General features: G+C 37.8%; 1 protein-coding gene across 8 annotated transcripts in view; it reads right to left on the bottom strand.

The window, feature by feature from the left end:
- Positions 1–25,555, bottom strand: part of LOC117930779 (exportin-4-like) — a 90,089-nt gene that overhangs the window by 13,327 nt on the left and 51,207 nt on the right. For 6 of the 8 annotated variants that reach the window (XM_034851501.1, XM_034851503.1, XM_034851502.1 and 3 more), the window contains 11 exons: positions 24,868–24,939; positions 24,673–24,768; positions 24,265–24,510; positions 18,519–18,702; positions 6,011–6,116; positions 5,831–5,917; positions 5,558–5,696; positions 4,954–5,050; positions 4,803–4,865; positions 4,581–4,690; positions 1,108–1,212 (listed from right to left, as the gene is read on the bottom strand). In XM_034851501.1, the coding sequence (XP_034707392.1) occupies positions 1,108–1,212; positions 4,581–4,690; positions 4,803–4,865; positions 4,954–5,050; positions 5,558–5,696; positions 5,831–5,917; positions 6,011–6,116; positions 18,519–18,702; positions 24,265–24,510; positions 24,673–24,768; positions 24,868–24,939 (1,305 nt within the window). Of the gene's footprint in view, positions 1–1,107; positions 1,213–4,580; positions 4,691–4,802; positions 4,866–4,953; positions 5,051–5,557; positions 5,697–5,830; positions 5,918–6,010; positions 6,117–18,518; positions 18,703–24,264; positions 24,511–24,672; positions 24,769–24,867; positions 24,940–25,555 lie in introns of those variants that run through there. The other 2 variants (XM_034851507.1, XM_034851508.1) reach the window with 2 other exon arrangements.

Below are 25,555 nucleotides of genomic sequence, written 5' to 3'. Positions count from 1 at the left end.
AGAGGAGAAACAAGCACCAGAAAAAGAGGGGGAAACAAAGTACTCAGTAAATAGCAGAATCTAAAATTAGAAATCAAAGAATAAGAAAAGTAGGTTCTAAACTAGGATTCTAGTTAGGTTAATAAATATGACTAGTGCTATAAAAATTATATAGTAGAAACTAAAATTGAGAGAGGGGGGGGGGGGGGGGGGGGGGGGGGGTGGGGTTGGAAGAGAAAGAGGGAGAGGGAGAGGGAGAGAGAGAGAGAGAGAGGGTGGGGAGGGAGACTGGGAGAGGGGAGGGCGAGTGTTATAAGAATTATAAAGTAGAAGTTAAAAATGAAGGGGGGTGTTGAGTGAGAGAGAGAGAGAGATGGAATGAGCTAGAGAGAGGAGGGGGAAGGAACGAGGGAGGGAGATATTTGGAGAGGGGGAGAGAGAGAGGAAGGGGAGGGCAGATGGGGGAGAAATAGATAGATAGAGAGATAGAGAGCTTCTCTAGTATTGTGAAACTACACCAACAAGTTGCCTTGTCATCTTCACATTAGAACAACAGTTAGTTGCCTCTGATTAGCTTGCTGCAATAAACGCACTTAGCAATTTATGTATCGAACAAGATAACTCCTAGTAAAGAGTGAGAGTGAGAGGGAAAGGGAGCAGTAGGGGAAAAGAGAGAGAGAGAGATAAGGAGAGAGGGAGCTTCTCTAGCATCATGAAACTACACCAGCAAGTTGCCATTGTGATTATCAAACTAGGCCAGTTAGTTGCCTTTGATAAGCAAACTTAGCAGTTTATGTATGAAACAGGATAATTGTGGCTATGTGCTGGTAAATTGATGCATCTATGTGACTACTAAACAAGTATTTCGATGTAGAGATGCCAAATGTTCCTATGACTATGGAATATCCTTTTTTCCATATGCCAGAATCTCACATACTGAATGTTCACTAGTGCATATCTTAGATAATGCTAAATCAAGTAAATAGACAAAAAATTGCCAAGAGAATTACATGGTCACCTTAAATGAATATAGCGCTTTGGACTTCTAAAAGCAAATAATCAATCATATACTGGGTGTACTTGCAAGAACCATAGTTAGAAATTAGCTGAAAGGAAAAAAAAAATTACCGAAGGTGTTTCTCCCTCTCCTTCATCTGCGAGAACATGTCCAGTTATCAGTAATAATGAGTAGAGTTCTTCCAAAGTTTCAGTTGGATCAGTTATGCCTTTGCCCTACAAGCAATATGATGAACTCTAGAAATGAGAAAGTAAGATCAATGATTTGAAACCATCACTAACTTATGCACACATGGCAGAAAAGGATTGAACATAAAGATAATACCAATTGTCACATATGTCCTTCCATCATCAAATTTTAGTCTCAGGGTAATGCTTAAGCAACAAAACCCGTATAGCCATAATCACAGTTCGTTAAAATTAACTAGATCAGATACACACCCCACCGACCCCCCCTCCTTTTTAATTGATTAGTTCTTGTTGATATGTACTTTATGTTTGCTTATAAAAAAAGAAAATGTTCTGTGACCAACTGCATAAAATGAGAGTGATGGGGCCCACATGCTTGCTGGAATCCAAGGTTTAGAGGAGTTTCTGAGGCTGGGAGTTAGCCTTTGCTGAGTCCTTTTTACGGGCTCTGAACCCTTTGACTACAATGGCTTGATAGATAAGTTCATTTGGAATGGCTCTTCCTCTATCAGATCATACTATAGCCTTTGATAGGGGGTATTCCAACTTCCTAGCTAAAGAGATGCGAAGACCAAATTTACCTTCTAAGGTGGGTCTTTTCTCCTCTGGAGGCAGTTTGAGGGGAAATCTAATGAATGATTAGTGTTGCCTCCACAAGAAAAAAGAGAATTCTTATTAATTGCAAATTGGGGTCAAATGAGTGTTAAGCTTGTGACATCTCATCTTCTCCTTGCTTGTGTTTTCTTGGGTCCTCCAGTTGGTTAAAGGTGTGTTACTTCACGTGCCAGCTTCATAGGCTAGAATTTCAAGGTGCAAGGGAAGAAAATCCCATCATATTTCTTTTAGTTCATGTAAAGAGAGTGAAACAAAAGAGTGTTTGAAGGTGTGGTGTGGAAAGGTCAAGCTGTGAAAGATGGTCTTCTTAAGGCTTTGTTTTTGTGGTTTAGCAGTGTTGGGGGATTCATAATTTTTCCTTTCTTGACTTCGTAGATAATAGGAAAGTGGTAGTTAAGAGAGTTACTTTTCAGTTTCTTCCTTTTTCCTGTTTTGTCCTGCACACCTTGTATGATTACTGTGCCTGTTAGGCACCATTTTGATGAAATTCTTAAACAACCATGTGGAGTGGGGGTTTTTAGGGAGTCTGAGGAGCCTCTATTCCTCCTACGGAACTTTCATAATGGAAATGGCCTGAAGCAGAGAAAAAATATATTTGAGGTTTATGCAAAAAAATTCCCAACCGCTTCAGCAACCTTCCTGTCAACAAGAACCATTTAAACAATGACAACTACACATATATGAGAATACTTCTTTTAGAAAATTAAGGTGGCACCTACTAGACTGTCCAGATAGCCTCTTATCTCCAAAAAAATGCTTCAAGCACTTTAGAAAACTCCCAACTAACAACCAGTTTGATTAATCATAGAACTATACAAACACGAGATTGACCATGATACCCACCTGGCAAAAGAATAAAAATAGAACTTCAAACTTCAGCTTCAACCAATCATGTATAACATCTAAAAGTCACACAATTTAACAAGAAACACACACATGCACACATACATATATCAGAAAGTTAAAAGGCATTTAAAATTATGTATAACTCAAATATTATATTTTGTACATTTTTTCACCCTCAACAAACTCCAAGAAATTCTTTTTTCTTTATTTCATCAGAAACAACAAATTCATCGGATTGAAAACAAAATGGGAAAGAGGATGAGAGATGTCCTTCACAAATACAGAACCTGACCAAAAGGAGAAGGGCCTACATCCAGAAACCAGAACTAAGAAAAGAGGAGATCCATCAAAAGCACATTTCAGAAAGTAAACATACAAAACTGTGTTGCCACTCCTTAAAAACCTAACTGTGCAGCCCCTCATCTTGCTGAATGATCCATGATGTATTTTTCTAGGTGAGGATCCCAGAAGAAGGAACATCACAAGCATCTAGCAATATCCATGATTAATCTTAGCTACACATCAAGTTTCCATGGTCCTTGCTTCTCCTTTGAACCCCATGAAAATCTTCCTCCAATAAACTAAACAGCCTCAGAGATCCACGCAATCAGAGGCCTTCCAAACGGGCCTCAATCTCTGACACCATTTTTTTTTTTCCAAAACTTGATGAAACAAATTTATTGATTGATGCAGAAAAAGAGACATCAAAGGGGCTTCTAACTTTCCAAAAAGATCCTTAGGAAGGGAAATCCCTCCTAAACTCACAATACTGGATCAAAACAAAAGGATTATAAAACCTGCTCTAATGCTTTAGTAAAACAATCTTACACAGCTTAAGACTCTCACAAAAATGTGAAGGCTTACAAGGAAATTCCCTCAAGGGATAAAAATATCCCGCAAAAGACACCAACTGACTGGCTTTTGGGTTGGGCAACAATATTTGCTAAGCATCAAATGCAAGAGAAAGGGCAATCTAAAACTCTCTCTATAGCTATTCGTAGTCCAACAGGTTTAGAGAAAGCCCTTAACACACTACCATACTGATTCCCCATCACAACTCTAATCCTTAACTGACCAAGGTTTTCCCAACCAGCATCCATCAAAATTGAACTCAAAAGTTGCCCTGCTCAAGGAGGTTTCCACTTAGCTCTCACCTCCATGATCCTCCATCTGACAATACAAGCAAGCCTCCAATCTAGTAATACCCTATTCAGTAGTGTACAGAAACTTAGATGGATGCCCAGAAGGAGGATAGGAACTAAAGTACATCCAAAGATGCATTTGGAGTCCTCCAATTGTCCTCAAAAGTCTGGTCATTCTTCTAAAGCCATATCAACCAAATCTAAGGGAGGCATACCACCAACCACAGAACTCTGCCTCCAAACCAAGCACCAAAAAGTGAAGATCAACATGTCAACCACACCCCTAGGAGGAACTCAATCAATCCCAACAAGTCTAACAACCTACTGCCAAAAGCTCTAACACAGCTGGGACAATAAAGAAAAAGATGATCCACTGCTCTGCCATAATCCAGACACATAACACACACCAGTAACAACTTTTGGCTGAAAATACAAATCCCAGAACTAGGTTTAAATTAGGAATTCATTAATGACCAAAATTTTCCACAAATCTTTTTCTTTTATAAAACCCACAAGTCAGAAGACTTGGCTAGGTTGACAATCTATCATGAAGTGATATCATTCTTGCACCATTCAAACAGAATGCCAGGCTGCCATCTTAATTATGCGACAGCTAATAGTAAACCGCCTTCTAGCAGATGATCCAGATCATGTGGAATATTGGGGGAAAATTAGTCACAGGAAAAGTTTCAAAATTGCATTAGATAAGAAGATAACATACCATTATCAACCCAACAGCTAGTATAAGGTTTACACTGAATATAAATTCTTAAAATGAAGTGGAAAAAGCACCTGATGGAGCCATGCAAAACGCTCAGTAAACAGTCTTGTGAGTAAAGGAATCGCAACGTCAATTGCAGCTCTTGCAATAAGAGCATAAGAGCTTAACCTTTCATCCATGGCTGGAAAGAAAACATAAGAGCAAACAATGACAACAAGAATTATGATCATGATGACTAACAATCATGACTGGAAACTTAGTAAAGAGATGTTTTGTTAAAATTAATTGCACACCAGAAATAGAAGCCTGAAGGTATTGAGAGTCTTCATCGTCATTGAAAGCTGATGCAGAAGCAGCTAGAACGCAAAAAGGTAATGCTATGAGATGGCAAGAAAAGGATAACCAGAATGCAGAAACAGAAAAGAAATAAAACATCAAAATTACCCCTTAGCTCAGCCTCTACAATCAAGGCAAAGAGATTGGCTGCAGCATTTATTCCTTCTAATGGAAACCTAGCATTCTCACCTATGCTATGCATTGGCTGGGAAAGAACATTAAAAGTTCTTTTAGTTTGATGAAATGCTACTAAACAAATCAAACACTACTCTAAGCTTAGGAAGAGAAATGAACTTTATGTTCGAAAGTAAGCATGTCATATTGATTAAAACCCTCTAAAATGCAAACTAGACATAAATTTTCATATATAATAATAATGTCTTACCAGAGGAATGAGGATTAAATCAATACTATGAAGAGACATTGATAAATATAAAGAGGATACTTGCATGGTTGCATGAGTACATTAACAAGAAAAACACATTTCATGATAAAAATAAATAAATAAAAAATAAAAAAGCAACCATGTCTTATTAATATCAAATGCAAGCCACAGGTAAAAATAATGTGTGACCACAGGATGGGCATTAAACCAACACTGTCGTAAAGCCTCTATTTAAACGACGCTGATAAAGATGTAAGAGGACACTTAAATATTTGCATGAATATGATAACAAGATATCAAATATAATAGTGTGACAAAAATACATACTATGAGAAGGGTGGTCCACGTATCTAATAAAATATCGCGTGCCATCCAACTCCACGTCTCCTCTTCAGTGTTTTTCGCCATTAGGACTTTAATCACTTCACACATCAATGTTGATAGCAGTGTAAGAGTGCCAAAAGGGCTGAATAACAGTAAAAAAAAAAATCAAAATTACATCATTTCATACATGATATTATATCAGGATGCTGCAGTATAGGCAACCTTTGTTTAACTCAAAATGACAACAAAATTCTACCATGAAAAATTGTCACCAACCTTACAGATTTCAAGAGTTGGTCAAACACAGTGGGAGTAGTCACAGTTGCCATAGATAATAATGCCCGGCAACCATCAAGCATCTCACTGAAAAAACCAGAGAATATGTGAGGCTTCAAAAAATTGTAAGAACATGGAACATAAAATGAAGACAGAAAAGGTCATTTACAAGAATATAACCTTTCACTCTTTCCACATTCAATAGCTTGTGAAACAGCATGAGGAGGATCGATCCACGGTATAATTCCAGATAGCAGTTGTAGAAGGTGCTGTTCTTGCATATTGGCTAGATGATCAAGAACAACTCACTCGTTAGGGACAAAAACAAAAACAGGTTTCTAATAACACCTCATTGGACTCACACATAAAAATTAGGTACAGGGCTGTGATACCAAAATTTCCAAAGACAATTTTCATTCATATCGCATGTTATTTTCCAGGACAATGCCTAACCTCACTTTTTTAGGTACATAATAGAGTTTTGATGGATATGACTGCATCCTCTAAAATTTCTCAAGGTTTTATGAAAAGATTACTCTGTTGCCGAAATCTTCTCAAAATCACCTATCACTAACATTTTCAATGGTTTGAATAGCAGAGGACAAAAATCATCAATTGCAGTGGAATTAGTGGCTTTATATGGGGTGTGCCAATGGTACCCTGGGTCACAGCTGGAAAGAGACATGATAGTATTAAGAAAAGTAGAGAAGGCTACAAGGAAGATGAGCAAGGAAAATTGAGATTGAAATATTCACTTTGACAGACATTTCCTGATTAAAGAGGACACTTTAAAGACAACTCATGTGCCTTTAGGCCAGCAAAGAAACTCCAGCAGACATTGGGTGAAAGTATATCCCAGCTCAGGTCAAAGAAGTTTAATTTTTCTCAAGGTAAGTTTTTTGCAAACCAAGCACAACAAAGATGAGAAGATCCGGATTAATACTAGGAACCTTGTCTAAACTCAGTTTCTATGGATTTTAAGCCACATTTTTTCCCAGATCCAAGGGAAGGAAGATTAAGGCATAAAAATCCTAGGCTATCCAATCAGATGGAATATATTGATGAAAATGGAACAAGCCAAATAGCGAATGTAGGTGGACATTTCACATAACAATTAAACCATGGCACATAAACATTAAAAGAGTCAGAACCACTATCATATTGGTTCCACCAATCTAATCAATTACATGCACTATTTCTATTTAGGAAATCCTTTTTTCAGGTGTAACCCATGACTCCCACGAAAATACCCATGCTGCTATATGATTAAAGGAACAATGTAATTGAAGAGTTGAGGAGATAATATGACTTAGCAGAAGTAGATTGAGGCTCAAGTGAAGGAGCAAGTGCGTAATACATCACTAAAAATTTAGTTAACCTGAATGAGCTTTTTGGCAAATTTGGTAAATGAATTAATAAAAGCTCCAAATAAAAGCAGGGGTGTAACCCATGTACAAACACAAAAGGAGAAAAAGCTAAAGCCAGTACAACACATGCCAATACCTAACCCATGCCCATAATATCAATAGAATAGAAAGGTCTTCAAGAACATATTTTTGCTTCCAGACCAGATTACTCCAATCCTTCAAGTGTTCTGATATTGTGCCTTTTTCTAGACCATCTAGAACAGGCAGAGAAATCAACTTCCAAACTATCTCCCGCTTGATGCCCAGAAAACAAGGAAGAACCCAAAACACACCTGATGGACAGAAAATCTAGGACCATAATGCAGCAGCCAATCATGAAGGCTGAGAATGTGACTGCTGATTCAGAATCTTGTCTGCAAAGGTAAAACCAATTGACCAGCTTTCACCCTATCCCGATGAGATGCCCAATGGTAAGGATTTACACACACACAAAAAAAAAGAAAAAAACAAAAAAACAAACAAACAAACAAAAAAACACAAAAACAAAAGCAAAAACAAAAAAATAAAAATAAGGCACCCTCAAATTTCAAAAAAGCAAATTAGATAGGAAAGTAGCAGCTTCTCACTCATTTAACAAATTATAGACCATATAACTCCAAACAAGCCCTTTCTATCAATCTTCCAAACCAGCTTATCTACTTAACACTAGAACTAGAAAAGGAGTTCAACTTCTCTACCTTCTATAGTGTACCAACCTCCCTCCATTTCTCCATGCTTTCAACAATCACCTTTCTCCGAAACCTGCCATGCTCCACTACAACCTCCAAAGCCACTTACCAAGTAAGGCATATTAAGAGGCCTAAAATTCCTAATACCCAAGCTAACATCAGACTTTTCAAGCATATACTTGCCACCAACTAAGTGAATCTTCTTATCTCAATGGCCTCCCAAACCAACCCACCTCCACCCCCTAAAATCTCCCCCACCCCCAATCCACCCACTCAAAAGGAACTCACTTTTAGATCCCTCCAATCTGCTTCTCACCATTCTAAGAGTAACAAAGGTCAACTAGAAAAGTATTGGCAAGATAGAAAGATGTTTTAGGGGATTTTTTTGGCTTGCCTCGGTTTATGGGCCTAACATTTTGAATCTCAAGTAGGATTTCTAGATGGAGTTACAAAACCTTTTTAGACTAACTTTTTCGAAATGGTGTGTGTGTTGGGGTAGGAGAGAGGATTTTACCATAGTAAGAGGAATTGTAGAAAAGTTAGGTAGTTCTAGTTTAACCTCAAACATAAAGGATTTTGATAGATTCATAAGAGAAAGTGAATTAATAGACCCTCCTCTTAGAATTGGGTCTTTCACATGGTCAAACATGCAAGAATTCCAATTTGGAAGAGGTTGGATAGACTTCTGTATTCAAACAAGTGGGATCCCCTCTAAGAAGTGCTTTCCAAATTGACTCCTAATCGTTGTCTAATCGTTCTAGAAACCAATCCATTCAAGTGGGGTTGAACCCATTTAGGTTTCAAAACATTTGGTTACCTAGATTTCAAGAAAATATTTAGTCTTTAGTGGAGTGAGTGCCAGGTGAAAGGTTGGGAAGGTCATAAAATCATGAAGAAACTACAATTTGTCAAATCACAACTGAAAAAAGATAATAATAAATAAATAAATAAATTTCTTTTAGACATCGTTAGCATTGATGTTGGTGAGCAAGAAGGAAATTTGACTCCTGAACTTTAACAATGAAGGTCTTAAGGAAAAGGGAACTAAGGGATATTTTGCTAAAGGAAGAGGTGCACTAGAGACAAAAAGTTAAGGTCATGTGGAAAAAGAATGAAGTGTAATTCCAAGTATTTCCAAAGGGTGGCCAATAGTAGGCAAAATAAAAAAATTCAAAAAGTCCTCATTGTTTGAAGATGAGGTAATTCTAGATAACATTTAAAACATCTTGGAGGAGATAGTACATTTTTTTAGAAAGTTACACTCCAAGCCCCTTGGCAACTCTTGGAGCTTAGAAGGATTGAATTGGTCTCCCATTTCAATAAAGAAGGTTGCATGGCTAGACCACCCATTCTTAGAAGAGGAGGTTTACAATGTCGTATTTCAATTAAGGAAAAGGCATCTAGGCATAATAGATTCAACATTGCAATGTTTTAGGAGGGTTGGGATGTAATCAAGGAGGATTTTAAGGGTTTCTTGAGAGTTCCACAATAACAAGTACTAAACCAAAGCATTAATGCTACCTTCATTGTTTGTGCCAAAAAAGAGTCAAACTAACAAAATCTCAGAGTTTAGACCTACTTGTATAAGTATGGGTGTAAGGAGGCTCAGTTTGGTCAGTTATTAGGTAACATTTTGACCGAACCAACTTGATCGGTTTGTGTCTGAAGCAAACCGAACCACACCTATGTGGCGAGAAAAATCAAACCAAACCAAGCATATTGAGATTAGTTTGGTTCAATTCAAAAGGATTGATTTTGGCCTAATTGAGACTTCAGCATCCAAGAAAACAAATGAAACATGCTCAGTCAAGGAATCTAGCCAAACTCATAAAAACAAACCTATTAAAATGGAAATGGTCCATACAAACAAGTCTATCTTTATCAACTAATACTATATAGATCAAAAGTGGAATGCCTAACCTTAAATCTGATTATGAAACCCTAGGAGTATGAGGCTTGTGGGAAAGAAGATTTGTACAAATGCAAAGTCGAGGGCGTGATTTCAGTTTCACGACGAGTTCACAAGGACGTCAGCGTCAGGAGAATGGCGTGAGGATGAAAATTGAGGTATCCAATTGTTGAGTTCATGATCTGAGTTTGTGGAGTGAGTACGAGGCTGTGTTTGCAGCAGAGGGAAACCTTAAGGTTGACAATGAAGATTGACTCAGATGTGAGGGAAACCGTAAGCTCAACAATGAAGGTCGACTATGATCTACAACTCAACAATAAAATCCAAAAAGAAATCTTTTTTTCTTTTGGGATCCGGTGGTTGAGAGAATATCGAGAAGGTTGAATGGGTGGAAAAAGACTCTTTTGTCTCAGGGGGGAGGATTACTTTAATTCAGCCAAGTCTATTTCACATCCCTAGCTATTTCCTCTCCCTCTTCAAGATCCCAGCATCAATAGCCTCAAAGATTGAGAAACTACGAAAGGATTTCCTTTGATCCGGGGTGGGGGAAGGGAAAAAAGATCATCTTATCAGGTGGGATGTTATTTGTAGGCCAAAAGAGTTGAAAGGTTTGGGATTTGGGAAGACTTCCTTGAGAAATAATGCTCTCTTAAGGAAATAGCTTTGGAGGTTCCCTAGGGAAAGAAGTGGTTTGTGGCATCAGGTTATTGCGAGTATCTATGGGACACATCTTAATGGATGGGACGCCAACATGGTGGTTAGATGGTCACACAAATGTCCTTGGAAGACTATTGCACAAGTTTCCTAGGATTTCTCCCCATATATTTGTCTAGTGGTTGGGAAGGCTATTGCACAAATCTTCCCAAAAACGAATTCTCTCCCAATTCCCCAAAGACAATAAGCTTTGTTTACTGTTAAATCTTTTTTCTTAACCTTGTCAAATTTCTAAAATCTTGTCTTGTTCCTTCCGACCAAGTTTTTGTGGAGATCAAAAGCCCCTTCAAAGGTTAAGGCCTTTGCTTGGTTAGTGGTACATGGAAAGGTAAACACCAATGACAAGCTTCAGTTGAGAAGACCCTACAAATCCCTTTGTCCTTAGTGGTGCATTCTATGCGAAGGAAATGGAGAATCGATTGACCACATTTTTCTACATTGCCCTTTAACTGCTAGGCTTTGGCACAAACTCTTCAATCTAGTAAGGTTGGATTAGGTTCCACCAATGAGTATTGAAGACATGATAATTATTGCATTTAGAGTTTTGAGGAATTCAATTAGAGGCAAGACACTTTGGCAAATCGCTTGCCTCACTTTCTTGTGGATTGTGGCAAGAGAGAAACGCTAGGATTTTTTAGAATAAGGGGAGATCGGAAGGGATGTTATGGAATTTACTTCATTTCTATTCCTCTCTATGGGCCTCTTGTATTGTTGCTTTTAAAGGACTTCCTCTTAGTGTTTTACAACTCAATTAGATTGTGGTTTGTGATTTAAAAGTTTGAGATAGTTGGGGATTATCTTTGTATATAGTTTTCTATGAAGGGGTGTATTCTTACTTTGATCAGATTTTGTATTTTGAGGGAAGGACCTCTCATCTTTCTCTTGTATCTTTACTACTATTAATACAATATTTTCGTTTCTGATAATATATATATATATATATTTCTAGATTTAAGAGCCTAAGACTTTGATACCACATAGAATAAGAAGAATTGAAAGGTAAATGGAATAAATTTCTTCCTCTATTTCAATATGTATATCCCACATATTTATACAAACACTCCTAGCACAAAAAATAGAAACTTTCCTAACCTAATTTTATCAAATCCCCTTGATTATGGGATTGTCCTAATCCTCTCCTTAATTATAAAAATATACAACTATAATCTTTTCTAATTACATTCTTCCATAGTCCTCAATCTTCAAATTAGTCAGGTTGTGATGGAAGTTAAGGTTCCAAGAAAAAGAAGACACATTGCCAAGGATGGTTAAAATAGAGAGACTTTTAACCATGAACATAAAGGTTGATCCCCCAATCATAAATCTTCCCAAAAGCGAATTCTCATGTCATCACCCACCACAAAACAAGTGTGAATAAAAAACTGGAAAATCTGTGCAATTGGCTTCCAAGGGCACCAATATGACCATTTGGTCAGAATGTTGTTGTTCCTTCCATTAGGATGTGTCTCCCAAATTCCCAAAATAACTTGATACCAAAGGGAAAAAGTTTCCTTGTGGAGCTTCCAAAGTCACTCCCCTAAAAGAGCAGTATTTCTCAAAGGGATCTTCTTCAATCCTAAACCTCCAAACTTCTTAGGCTTACAAACTATGTTCTAATTGATAAGATGAGCCTTTTGCCCTCCTTGACCTTCAAACTCTAACAAGAGAAAATCTCTTTGCAATTTCTTAATCTTTGATGCTATCGATGTTGAAATATTGAAAACAGATAAAAAATAGCTTGAGATATTATACATTTATGTCTAAATTAGAGTTATTCTATCCTAGTGACAAAAATGTTTTTTTTCTACCCATTCAATCTTCTCAAAATTCTATCAATCAATAGAACCCAATATGTGTTTGCCTTCAGGTTCCCCTTAATGGGAAACTCAGATAAGATAAAGGCCAATTTAAGATTTGACATCCAAGCATAGAAGCAAACCTAGAGATTAGTCTTGACTTGTGTTGATATTAGCAAGAGTGCTCTTGTCTAAATTGATTTTGATAAAAAGTATGTTATACATTGTGGACCTAAATCTTATAAGTTTAAGCTTTTAGGAAAATTGATAGTTGAACATGGTATTAGAGTCTCGTTAGGCAGGAGGCCATGTGTTCAAGCCTCATTGCATAATATTTATTTCTCCAATTTATCAACCCCATGTGTAAGCCTAAAAGAGGTTGCTTATAGTTGTTTGCCTACAAACCTGTGTGTCACTCCACTTGCGAGTACAAGGTCGCACATGAAGGAGGATATTAAAGAGCATATACATTGTGGATAAAAATCCTATAAGCTTAATCTTTTAGGAAAATTAGTAGTTCAACAGATCTTAAGCCCTGATAAGTTCCTAAAAACCAATAAATTTAGATTAAGGTTTTGTAGATCTTCTATTGAAGCTTTGGAGAAAAAGATGGTATCATCTGCAAATTATAAATGATGAATAGGCACAGGGAAATAGTATCTCCTTGTCTTAAATCTTTGGTTACCTTAAGCAATCAATAATAAAAAAAGTTCAGAACCTTTCCATTTAATTCATAGTGATATTTAGGGTCCTTACCTTGTTCCAAATATATCTAGGGCACGTTAGTTTGTGTCTTTCATTGATGATTGTACTAGGGTTTCTTGGATCTTTTTACTTAAACAAAATATAATGTAAGTTTTGTTCTCCCAAATTTCCATAACATGATAAAAAAACTAATTTGGTGTCACTATCAAAAGGTTTTGATCTGACAACACTGGAGATTATTTCAATCAAGTTCTAACTCCATACTTTCATCATGATGGTACAATTCATGAGTCATCATGTGTAAACACCCCATAACAAAATGGAGTTGCTGAGAGGAAAAATGGTCACCTTCATGATACAACATGAGCTTTTTTGTTTCAAAACATGTGCCTAAATCTCATTGAGGGGAAGTTATCCTAAACCCCACACATCTCATAAACCGATTACCTTCTAGAATCTTAGGTTTGAAAAGTCCCATAAAAATACTCTCATTATTTTATCCTAATAAGAGAACCATAAACCATCTCATTCCTAAGATATTTGGGTGTGTCCTTTATGCATATTCACAGCCCAAACTGAGGAAAATTGGATCCAAGAGGAGTCAAATGTATTTTTTTAGGATATTCATTAACTTAAAAGGGATATGAGTGTTATCATCCACCATCCAATTTTTTTTTTGTCTCAACTAATATTACTTTCAACGAAAGTGAGTCTTATTTTCTCACTCTTTATATTCAAGGGGAGAATTCCATCAAGGAAGACAAGTATCAGGACTTCTGTTTCAGTGATCCCTTTCTCATTGACCTTATTGACCTTCTTAAAGTGTCTGATCCAGTATCTATACCTCTCATTGATCGTATTGACCCTCCTAAAGTGTCTGATCCAGTATCTTTACCCTACTCTGAACCCGAGTCATCCATTGAGCCTACTCCTAAGAATTGAATGATTGGAAAAGTATACTCAAAGGAAGAAAGTTGCAATTCCTCAACTAATACAAGTCCAAGAATCTGAACTGACTTCACAAAATGAGGTAACGGTCTCTCATCCTCCCTTACAAACTAAGTCAAAACTTCAGTTTGAAAAACCCATAGACCAAAACCTCCCTATTGCCATCAAGGAGGGAATGAGTGAATGCACTAAATGTCTATTGTATCCACTTTCCCATGTTGTATCATTTGAAAAGTTGTCTCCATCCATAATAGCTTTCGTACATGTTTGAACAATATTCATATTCCAACCACTGTATTTGAGGCTTTATCTAATGAAAATTGGGGACAAGCTATAAATGCATAAATGGAGGCCTTGGAGAAAAATAAAACTTGGGAGTTGGTAAATTTGCCTGCAACAAAAAGACTAGTGGGATGTAAGTGGGCCTATACTATTAAGTATATAGCAAATAGAACATTAGAAAGGTATAAGGCGAGAATGATGGCTAAAGGATATAGACATATGACGTGGATTATTTAGAGATGTTTGCCCCAGTTGCCAAGATGAATAGGATCAAAGTTTCATTATCATTGGCAACAAATTATAACTGGGATCTATAACAATTCGATGTCAAAAAAGCATTTTTGAATGAAGATCTAGAAGAAGAAATTTATATGGAAATCCTTCTTGGATTTGGAAGTGATCTAGCCACTAAAAGGGCGTGTAAACTGAAGAAACCTTTATACAGGCTAAAACAGCCTTCAAGGGCATGGTTTGGAAGGTTTGCTAAAGTGATAAAAACACGAGATACAGACAAAGTCAGGGAGATCATACGTTGTTCATCAAACCTTCAGATTCAGGGGGAGTTACAACTCTTCTGGTATATGTGGATGACATCATTGTGACAGGAAATGATGAATAGGAGAGACAGACTTTGAGGCAATGTTTGATTAAGAAGTTTGAGATTAAAGAGTTAGGAAAGTTGAAATACTTCCAAGGAATCGAAGTTGTACATTCTAAGCAGGGAATCTTTATTTCTCAATAGAAATATGTAATGAACCTTCTCAAGGAAACAGGGAAGTTGGCGTGTAAACCAATAAGCATGCCAATAGATCCTAATCATAGGCTTCGAGAAGCTAAGGAAGATGTTGCGGTAGATACAGAGATGTATCAACATCTGGTAGGAAGACTCATTTCTCTCTCACACATAAGACCAGATATAGCATATGTTGTAAGTGTGATTAGTCGGTTCATGCACAACCCAAAAGAAGTTCATTTGCAAGCTGCTAACTGAATGCTACAGTACCTTAAGGGGTCTTCAGGAAAGAGCATCCTATTTAAACGAAACTCAAGATAAGTACTTGAAGCATACACAAATGCTAATTATGCTAGATCTGTGGTTGACAAAAGATTAACCACTGGATATTACACCTTTCTTGGTGGGAATCTGGTAACATGGAGAAGTAAGAAATAGAGTTTGGTAGCGAAGTCCAATGCAAAAGCAGATTTTTGTGCAATGACCCAAGGAGTTCGTGAACTACTATAGTTGAAGATTATTTTGGAAGATTTGAAGATTAAATGGGATGGCCCAATGAGACTTTACTACGATAATAAATCTGCAATCAATATTACACATAATCTAGTGCAACATGATCGAACGAAGCACGTAGAGATAGACAAACATTTATATAGGAAAAACTAGATAGTGGGTTGATCTATATTCCTTATGTATCTACTAACCATTAACTTGCAAATATACTTACCAAAGGTTTAAGTAATACAACGTTTCAAGCAAGTATATCCAAGTTGGGAATGGAAAACATCTATTCACTAGCTTGAGGGGGAGTGTGGAAGAATGTAATTAGGAAAGAATATAGTTCTATATTTTTGTAATTAAGGAGAGGATTAGAACAATCCTATAATCAAAGGGATTTCATAGAATTAGGTTAGGAAAGTTTCCATTTGTTGTACTAGGAGTATTTGTATAAATCTGTGGGATGTATAGATTGAAATAGAATAAGAAATGTATTCCATTTACCTTCCAATCCTTTTCCATTTTTTGTACTAGGAGTATTTGTATAAATATGTGGGATGTACAAATTGAAATAAAAGAAGAAATGTATTCCATTTACCTTCCAATCCTTCTTATTCTACAAGTACCTTAAAAGACTCAGGTCATCTCTCACTCTCATGCACTCATCTCCAACCGTTTCAAATGCAAGAGGCTGGTCATTGTCCTCTTTAGGCTCATTCCCATTAAACTATTCCTTTTTAACCTTGTCCAATATATCAAATCTTGTTCCTTTCTATCCAACCAATTTTTTATGGAAATCTAAAGTCTTGTCTAAGGTCAAGGCCTTTGTTTGGCTTATGGCACACAAAAAGGTAAATACCAATAACATGTTACAGTTGAGAAGACCTTTCAAAGCGTTTACCGTGATTGGTGCATCTGATGTATAGAGAATGGAGAGGCAATTAACCACCTCTTCCTACACTATTCAATGCATTTGGGGTTATTGCACAGTCCATTCAAACAGGTTAGGATGGATTAGGTTCAACCCAAGAGTATAGGCAACATAATGATCACTTCATTTAGGCTTTGGGGAGCTTTGTTACAAGCAAGGCCCTTTGGAAAATCACTTATCTCACATTGATTTGGATCGTGTTAGGAGAGAGAAATGTTAAGATCTTTGAGGATAAATGGAGGACATCAAAGACACTTGGGATCCACCTCACTTTTATTCCTTTTTATAGGCCTCTTCTACTAATGCTTTTAAAGGCATTCCTCTCAATATCATTCAGCTCAATTAGTATTCAGTGTGTAGATCAAAAAGGCTTGGTTAGCAATGAGAGGAGCTTAGTCCGAGTTTGAGGAGATGATATCTATGTACAGTTTTATGTGGTCTAATCCATTTTGTATAGTTCTCCTTGTTTAGTAGAGAAGCTCAATTATATTTTGATCAGTTTTTGAATATATATATATATATATTAAGGATTCTTCATCCTTTTCATAAACGGTGTTTTTCAAGAGAGATACTAAAGTGTCCAAGAAACAAACCACCTTTTCAACATTTCCTCAATTTAGTCCATATCGAAAAAGACTTAAAAGAATACACCCAAAGGCTATAACAAATAATCAGAAACAAGGCTCCCCACCCACTAAACCATTTGGTTAGCCAACCAACCACTAAACCCATCCACCCTCCCAACTGGGATGATCTCACTTTTCTCCAAGTTGATCTTCAAGCCCGAAGCTGCCTCAAAATACAAGAGAGTCCACCTAACATATAATAGATGATCATTATCTACCTCACTAAACTAGGAGTTAAACTTTTTCCAAATAACTATATTAAGCATTTGCTTTGAATAAATGGGTAAATACAGAAATCATATTTGCACGCTTAGTTCAATATAGAGTGGATAGAAGGATAGGATAGGTCCCTGCCCCAACCTCTATATTTCTTATTTGTGCATCTAGGAATCCCATGGGAAGGGTAGGATTTTTATATCCCACTAGTAAAAGCACAAAGTTGCCAAACAATGTTCTGGTAAACCTTATTTACTATATATAAGGTCTAGAGGCTGAATCTTGTAAAGAAGAATTTTGGCCATAAACAGTTCTAGACTACAAAGGTTTGAATTTCAGATCCTACAAGGAAGAAAGACACTTCAAATCATTTAAAGATCTAGATTTCTTATCTTATCATCATCATATTAACAATAAGCTAATTTAGAATCAATATATCAGAGACCTTTACACTTAATATAAAGGATTACTCCTAATTAATCATTCTTTTGTTAATTTATCAATTTATTCTACCCATAATTTTTTTTTTTAGCATTCAGTTTATTAATAAGAATTAAAATGATTAATTAATTAATCATATCAAAACAGCTCCTGCACAATTTTTTGATGACCAACAATGATAAATTAAACAAGCTTTTTTCATTGTTATCTTACTCAATAAATCTGGTATTCATTTAGTTTGTCCCTTTAACATGACTGTCCAAATTGAAGCATAATCATCAAATGTTATTATTACATGATCCCAATTACCAGAAATCAAAGCATTATTCAGAAGGTAAATTCCTGCATTTTCAAAGGGAGAAAATATCCAGGAATCCATATATTCTATATCCAGATTGCTTATCCAGCAAACCAAACATGGCAGTGCCAATTTACAAAATCCAGAACTGATGACACACATTCGATTATAAGATATCACAGTTTATATCCCCTCAAAAATAGGAAGCATGCTCAACTCAGAACTTAAAATCTTGCACAGAAAGAACAGGTATATGTCAATTTGTCTTACAATGCAAAAGGTATGGAGTTCAGACCAGACAAATTGATTTTGAGAACACAGAAAGATCCTTATGCTATCCATAACAAGCAACTGGTAGATAATCATCTTATTGATTTATTCATAAAAGAACACTAATGCACCTCCATCACAAGCTTTCAGTTCTACAAAATAAGAAACGTAACAAAAAATAACCTACTAATTATTAGAGGTAATCTAAGAGATGTCAAATTTTTACCAGATGGAAATATGGTTCCTGTTAAGGAGCAAAATTGTACAATAAGCTTTCTTGCAGACACTGCAACAGGGCAGTCAAGCCAGTAACCTTCACATGAAAACTTTTGCCTAAGTGCCCCATATAAGCCCAAAAGCCAACCAATATGACCATTTGAAATCAAAACATCCCGCCAAGAAGGACCCGGCTGCAGTTAACATCAAAATAAAAAGATAAAATATAAGATAAAAAATAAGAGGGAGGGAGAGAGAGAGAGAGAGAGAGAGAGAGAAAGAGAGAACCAAAGAGAGTTATTAAAGCAACAGCAACAGCAACTAAAATGAATCATTGAAACATGAGGCCAATATTCTACTTATGCCATTTTTAAGATTTGTACACATCATAAAACATGGATTACAATGACACCAATACATTGCAACAGAGGAGATGGAACAAACAAAGATTATTACATGTTAAAAATTGGCAATTTCTGCTTAATCTATTCTTATACTTTGGAGACCTTTTAATGAATGTGTTGAATATAATGAATTTATAGTGTACAATCTTTCCTTTTTTTTAATATAGGTCACATGTATGGTAGTTAGGACTCCTAGCCTTGTATATATATATTTTCTCAATTGTAAGTAGATACTACATGAATGAGAATCAAGGTTTTCTTCTCTCTCTCTTAACATGGTATCAGAGCCAAGGGAGAAAACCTAATTCTTTCTAGTTTCCCCATGTCATCAATTTCGGGAAACCTTCTTGTGACCGTGTTTCATTCCGGTCACCTTCCCCAACCCCCAAAGCTTTCCGGTCGGTCGAATCGTCGTCAGAAAACATTCACCGCCGGCGACTTTTCCGACGACGTCTTTTTCCGACACCGCAAGGAGCGCCTGGAGGAGATCTCCAATTTTTCCCAAAGCACCGGAGCCAGAAAGCCACCCACGCGCGTTTTTCCGGCCGACGACTGCATCTCACGCGCCAGCGCATGAGGGCGCGTGAGCCACTTTCCGGCGACGCGCTTCCTCCTCCAGCCTCACCTGACGCCGACTAGCCACCCTTCATACATGTTTCTGCCATCCGAGCCCTGCACGTGCCTCTTTTGGGGTTCTTTTGCCACCGCTGGCCCTCCGCACAGTTTTTCAGGCATCCTCCGGCTATTTTTTTCTCAACCCCAATCCCTGCACGTGCCTTGGGAAGTGTTCTTCTACCTTTCCGGTGGTGCCACGGTTGTTTTTCTTTTCTATTTGGTCTCTCACACGGGCGATTCTTCGGTTTTTCCTTCTTCAGCCGCATTTGAAGCCGTATTAGGGCTCTCTTCGATCCAAAAATACTTCATTCTCCAGATAAGTGGATATGGCTACTAAAACTTCCATTTTTTCCTCTGTCATATCTGGATCTCCTATGATTACTTCGGAGAAATTGGTTGGCAGTGAAAATTATCTTTCTTGGTCTGCCTCTGTTGAACTTTGGTTTATGGGACAAGGATATGAGGATCACTTGGTTACACAGGAGGCAGATATCCCTGAGGTTGAGCGCGTACAGTGGAGAAAGATAGATGCCTAGTTATGTAGTGTATTATGGCAATCAGTTGATCCCAAGATCCTTCTTCATCTTCAGGCCTACAAACTTGTTTTAAATTTTGGACTCAGACCAAAGGATTATACACGAATGATATCCAGCGTCTTTATAAGGTGGCTTCTGCTATTGTCCATATCAGCCAACAGGACTTGGATCTATCTACTTATATTGGCCAGATTGCCTCTCTTAAGGAGGAGTTCTTGACTGTGATGCCTCCTACTCCTGATGTTGGGGCTCAACAAACACAGCTTGATAAGTTCTTCATGGTCCTTACTCTTATTGGCCTCCGTCCGGATCTTGAGCCTGTCCGCGATCAAATTCTTGGTAGTTCATCAGTTCCGTCCTTGGATGATGTGTTTGCTCGCCTCCTTCGTATCTCGTCCACTCAGACTTTGCCATCTGATAGCATTTCAGATTCTTCTGTGTTAGTTTCTCACACTACCTCTCGAGGAGGACGCAATGGTAACCGAGGTAGAGGCCAACGTCCTCATTGCACCTATTGCAATAAACTTGGCCACACTCGCGATCGTTGCTATCAGTTACATGGACGGCCTCCTCACACTGCCCATGTGGCCCAGTCCTCTGATTCTCAGTTGCCTCAGCCTCCGAGCTCCTCCGCATCTTAGGCATCTCAGGCTTTTGTTGCCTCTGTTGCCCAGCCTGGTAATGCTTCTGTCTGCCTTACCCACACATCTTCTCTTGGACCCTGGATTCTAGATTCTGGAGCTTCTGATCACATATCTAGTAATAAGGATTTTTTCTCCTCTATTACTACTACCTCTGCTTTACCTACTGTTACCTTAGCTAATGGTTCTCAAACTGTAGCTAAAGGTATTGGTTTGGCCCTTCCTCTGCCTTCTCTACCTCTCACTTCTGTCCTTTATACTCCTCAATGTCCTTTTAATCTTATTTCCATCAGCAAAATCACTCGTACTCTTAATTGCTCTATTACCTTTTCTGATAAATTTGTGACCTTGCAGGACCGGAGTACGGGGAAGACGATTGGCATAGGACGTGAGTCTCAAGGCCTCTATCACCTCACCTCGGATTCATCTCCTGCAGTTTGCATTTCCACTGATGTTCCTCTCCTCATTCACAGTTGTTTGGGCCACTCTAGTCTCTCCAAGTTCCAGAATATGGTCCCTCGTTTTTCCACTTTGTCGTCGCTTTCGTGTGAGTCATGTCAGCTTGGGAAACATACTCGTGTCTCGTTCCCAAAGCGTTTGAATAATCGGGCAAAGTCTCCTTTTGAGCTTGTCCACACTGATGTTTGGGGTCCTTGTCGAACTGTGTCTACTTTAGGATTTCAGTATTTTGTCACTTTCATTGATGACTATTCTCGATGTACTTGGTTATTTTTAATGAAAAATCGAGCTGAGTTATTCTCTATTTTCCAAAAATTTTATGCTGAAATCCAGACCCAGTTCAATATTTCTATTCGTGTGTTACGCAGTGATAATGCTAGGGAATATTTTTCAACCCCATTTACTTCATTTATGTCTTATCATGGGATTCATCATCAGTCTTCTTGTGCTCATACTCCTCAACAAAATAGGGTAGCTGAACGCAAGAATCGACATCTTGTTGAGACAGCTCATACTATCCTCCTCCATAGTAATGTTCCTTTTCATTTTTGGGGGACGCTGTTCTTACCGCTTGTTATTTGATTAATCGTATGCCCTCCTCTGTTTTACATGATCAGATTCCTCATTTCCTTCTCTTCCCTGACCAACCACTTTATTTCCTTCCTCCTTGTGTCTTTGGTTGTACTTGCTTTGTTCATATTCTCACTCCTGGACAGGACAAGCTTTCCGCCAAAGCCATGAAGTGCCTCTTCTTGGGATATTCCAAACTTCATAAGGGTTATCGTTGTTATTCCCTTGAGACTCATCGATACTTTATCTCCACTGATGTCACTTTCTTTGAGGACTCACCATTCTTTTCCCACCACTTCTGAGTCTCTTCCTGTTTCTGAAGTCTTGCCCCTTCCCATTGTCTCCCCATCTGATGTTGTGCCTCCTCGACCACTTCAGGTTTATCATCGTCGCCCTCGTGTCGCTGCTCCTCTCCCTTTTGCTGAGGCACCTGCTAACTCACTTCCTATCCCTTCGGCTTCTCCTGCCCCGGCTCTTCCTTCTCCTGATGATTTACCCATTGCTATTCGGAAAGGTACTCGCTCTACTCGTAATCTCATCCTATTTACAATTTTTTGAGTTATCATCGATTATCTTCACCCTATTCTGCTTTTGTTTCTGCTATATCCTCTGTTTCTCTTCCAAAGAGCACTCATGAAGCTCTTTCCCATCCAGGCTGGCGATAGGCAATGGTGGATAAAATGGCTGCTCTGCACTCTAATGGCACTTGGGATCTTGTTGTTTTACCCTCTGGTAAATCTACAGTTGGCTGTCGTTGGGTCTATGCAGTTAAGGTTGGTCCTGATGGTCAGGTTGATCGCCTTAAGGCCTGCTTAGTTGCGAAAGGCTATACTCAGGTTTATGGTTCTGATTATGGTGACACATTCTCCCCTGTTGCCAAGATTGCTTCTATCCGCTTGCTTCTCTCCATGGTTGCTATGTGTTCTTGGCCTCTTTATCAGTTGGATATTAAAAATGTCTTCCTTCATGGTGATCTTGCCGAGGAAGTTTATATGGAGCAACCTCCTGGTTTTGTTGCTCAGGGGAGTCTGGTTTAGTGTGCAGGTTACGCCATTCTCTATATGGCTTGAAACAATCTCCTCGAGCATGGTTTGGCCGTTTTACTTCTGTTGTTCAAGAGTTTGGCATGCTTCGCAGTACAGCAGACCATTCAGTTTTCTATCATCATAACTCCTCGAGGCAGTGTATTTATCTGATTGTTTATGTGGACGACATCGTCATTACAGGCAGTGATCAGGATGGTATTCAGAAACTAAAGCAACATCTTTTACCCACTTTCAGACAAAGACTTGGGGAAACTCAAGTATTTCTTGGGAATTGAGATAGCTCAATCCAGTTCCGGTGTGGTCCTTTCCCAAAGGAAGTATGTTTTAGACATCCTAGAAGAAACTGGTATGTTAGACTGTAAACCGATAGACACACTTATGGATCCGAATGTCAAACTTGTACCAGGACAGGGGGAGCCTTTAGGAGACCCTGGGAGATATCGACGGCTCGTGGGTAAATTGAACTATCTCACCATTACTCGCCCAGACATTTCTTTTCCTGTGAGTGTTGTTAGTCAATTCCTACAGTCACCATGTGATAGCCATTGGGATACCGTAATCCGCATTCTTCGATATATCAAAAGTACACCAGGCCAAGGTGTGTTGTACGAGAATAAAGGTCATACTCAGTTGTTGGTTACACAGATGCAGATTGGGCTGGCTCACCCACAGATAGACGTTCCACTTCAGGGTACTGTGTTTTTATTGGAGGCAATCTAATATCTTGGAAGAGTAGAAACAAGATGTAGTGGCCAGATCTAGTGTTGAAGCTGAGTATCGAGCTATGGCTTTGGCAACATGTGAACTCATATGGTTGAGACATCTTCTTCGAGAGTTGAGATTTGGAAAGGATGAACAGATGAAACTCATCTGTGATAACCAGGCCGCTTACATGTTGCATCCAATCCAGTCTTTCATGAAAGGACCAAACATATTGAAGTTGACTGTCACTTCATTAGAGAGAAGATCGCATCAGGATGTGTTGCTACAAGTTTTGTTAATTCAAATGATCAACTAACAGACATCTTCACTAAAATCTCTCAGAGGTCTAGGATTAAATACATTTGTAACAAGCTTGGTGCATATGACGTATATGCTCTAGCTTGAGGGGGAGTGTTGAATATAATGAATTTATAGTGTACAATCTTCTCTTTTTTTAATATAGGTCACATGTATGGTAGTTAGGACTCCTAGCCTTGTTATATATATTTTCTCAATTGTAAGTAGATACTACATGAATGAGAATCAAGGTTTTCTTCTCTCTCTCTTAACAGAATGTAAGAAGAATCCCAAGAAGAAGAATATTTTAGAAACATCTTAATGAATGTAAGAAGGATGGCAAGAAGAAATGATGTAACCACATGATGAGTATTATATCTTTTCTCATGAGAGGTACTTAGGTCAATAATTTCTATATAACCATTTCAATATGCCAGAAAAACCTTCGGCTGAAAATCAAAAGAAATTAGAGGACAAATTTGTCACCTGCACTAAGATACACTCTGATCTCTTAGGTGAAGCAATATCATGCCGAACTCCATCGTTAAAAACATCCATACTCGGTTTTGCGCCTTTAGCCATATTTGTGTTGTAGCGGAAATCCCAGTTTAAGATTTGAAGCATGAGACGTAATGCAGCAGTACAAACTTTAACCTCAGGTACAGCAGAATGAGATTCTATTATTCGACTTGTGACACTTACAGCAGCATCTTGTGCCCAACAGTAGAATGTCTATGATTTAAAAAAAAATTCAATTATAAAGAGAGAAATAACTCAATGCAAAATAAAGTCTACATACAAACAATGGTCTATACTATATTCAAAGGAGAACTCCAATATGAGTAGCAAGAAAACAAGTTATAACTAAAAGGATGCCAGCAGTAAATGGATAACCTTCAAATACTCTAGTTCTAACAATTTTAGGCACTTCTCATGAAACTCCCTAGGAAGGCCCATGGCAGTTGAAGTAGATGGAGAAAATTCAGATACCTGGAAAGAAAAGACTCCTGTCATGAAATCTGGCAAAAATACGTTAAACCCAAAGTAAAAACCAATAACAACTAGTGAGGATTAAGGCATGCTAAGTACCAAAGATTCAAGGAAATTGATTCCTGTGAACTGCACATCTACACCATGAACGCCAAGCACAGCCTGTTTTACCTGTAGAATGGGATTGTTATTTTCCATGAAAATGTCCCAAAAAAAAAAATCAATAATTTCAGCAAAAATTTAGAGTGAAGAAATAATTGAAACACAAGGATGTGGTTGCCTTGGGAAATCTGTGGACAAAAGAGCATCCATGCTTAATTTTAAGTACAGAGGATTAAAAAACAGAAGACAAAGAAAAAAAAAAAAAGAAAAAACAAAATATAGGCACATTTAAAAGTTAAGAAAGTTATTTGTGGATTTATTTTGAAATTCATATTTATTTGTGGGTTTACAATGAATTTATGCTTCGAAATGTCATATTTGTCCAGCTGATTTCATCTCAACTTTAAGATTTGATGTTTCCACATATATGATGCTGGAATTTCTAATCCATAAAAAAGTATTACCAAATACCATACCAAAACATAAAATGAAAGAGTCAAATTAGATACCAAGCATACCACTTCAAATTGCAAAAGCTTTGAAAATTTGTACATGCACTATGCAAATTAGAAGTATTCAAGGAACGTGTAGCTGCTCCACCCTGTTTTCAAGGAAGATTTAGTTTTGGGTGGTGGGAGTGTTAAGGTGGTGGTTGGCAAGGTCTTAAATTCATGAAGAAGCTAAC

The sequence above is a fragment of the Vitis riparia genome, chromosome 14 (genome assembly GCF_004353265.1).
Source record: "Vitis riparia cultivar Riparia Gloire de Montpellier isolate 1030 chromosome 14, EGFV_Vit.rip_1.0, whole genome shotgun sequence".
Taxonomy (NCBI): domain Eukaryota; kingdom Viridiplantae; phylum Streptophyta; class Magnoliopsida; order Vitales; family Vitaceae; genus Vitis; species Vitis riparia.
The sequence above is the reverse complement of the archived record's forward strand: the minus strand, read 5'-3'. Positions and strand labels throughout refer to the sequence as shown.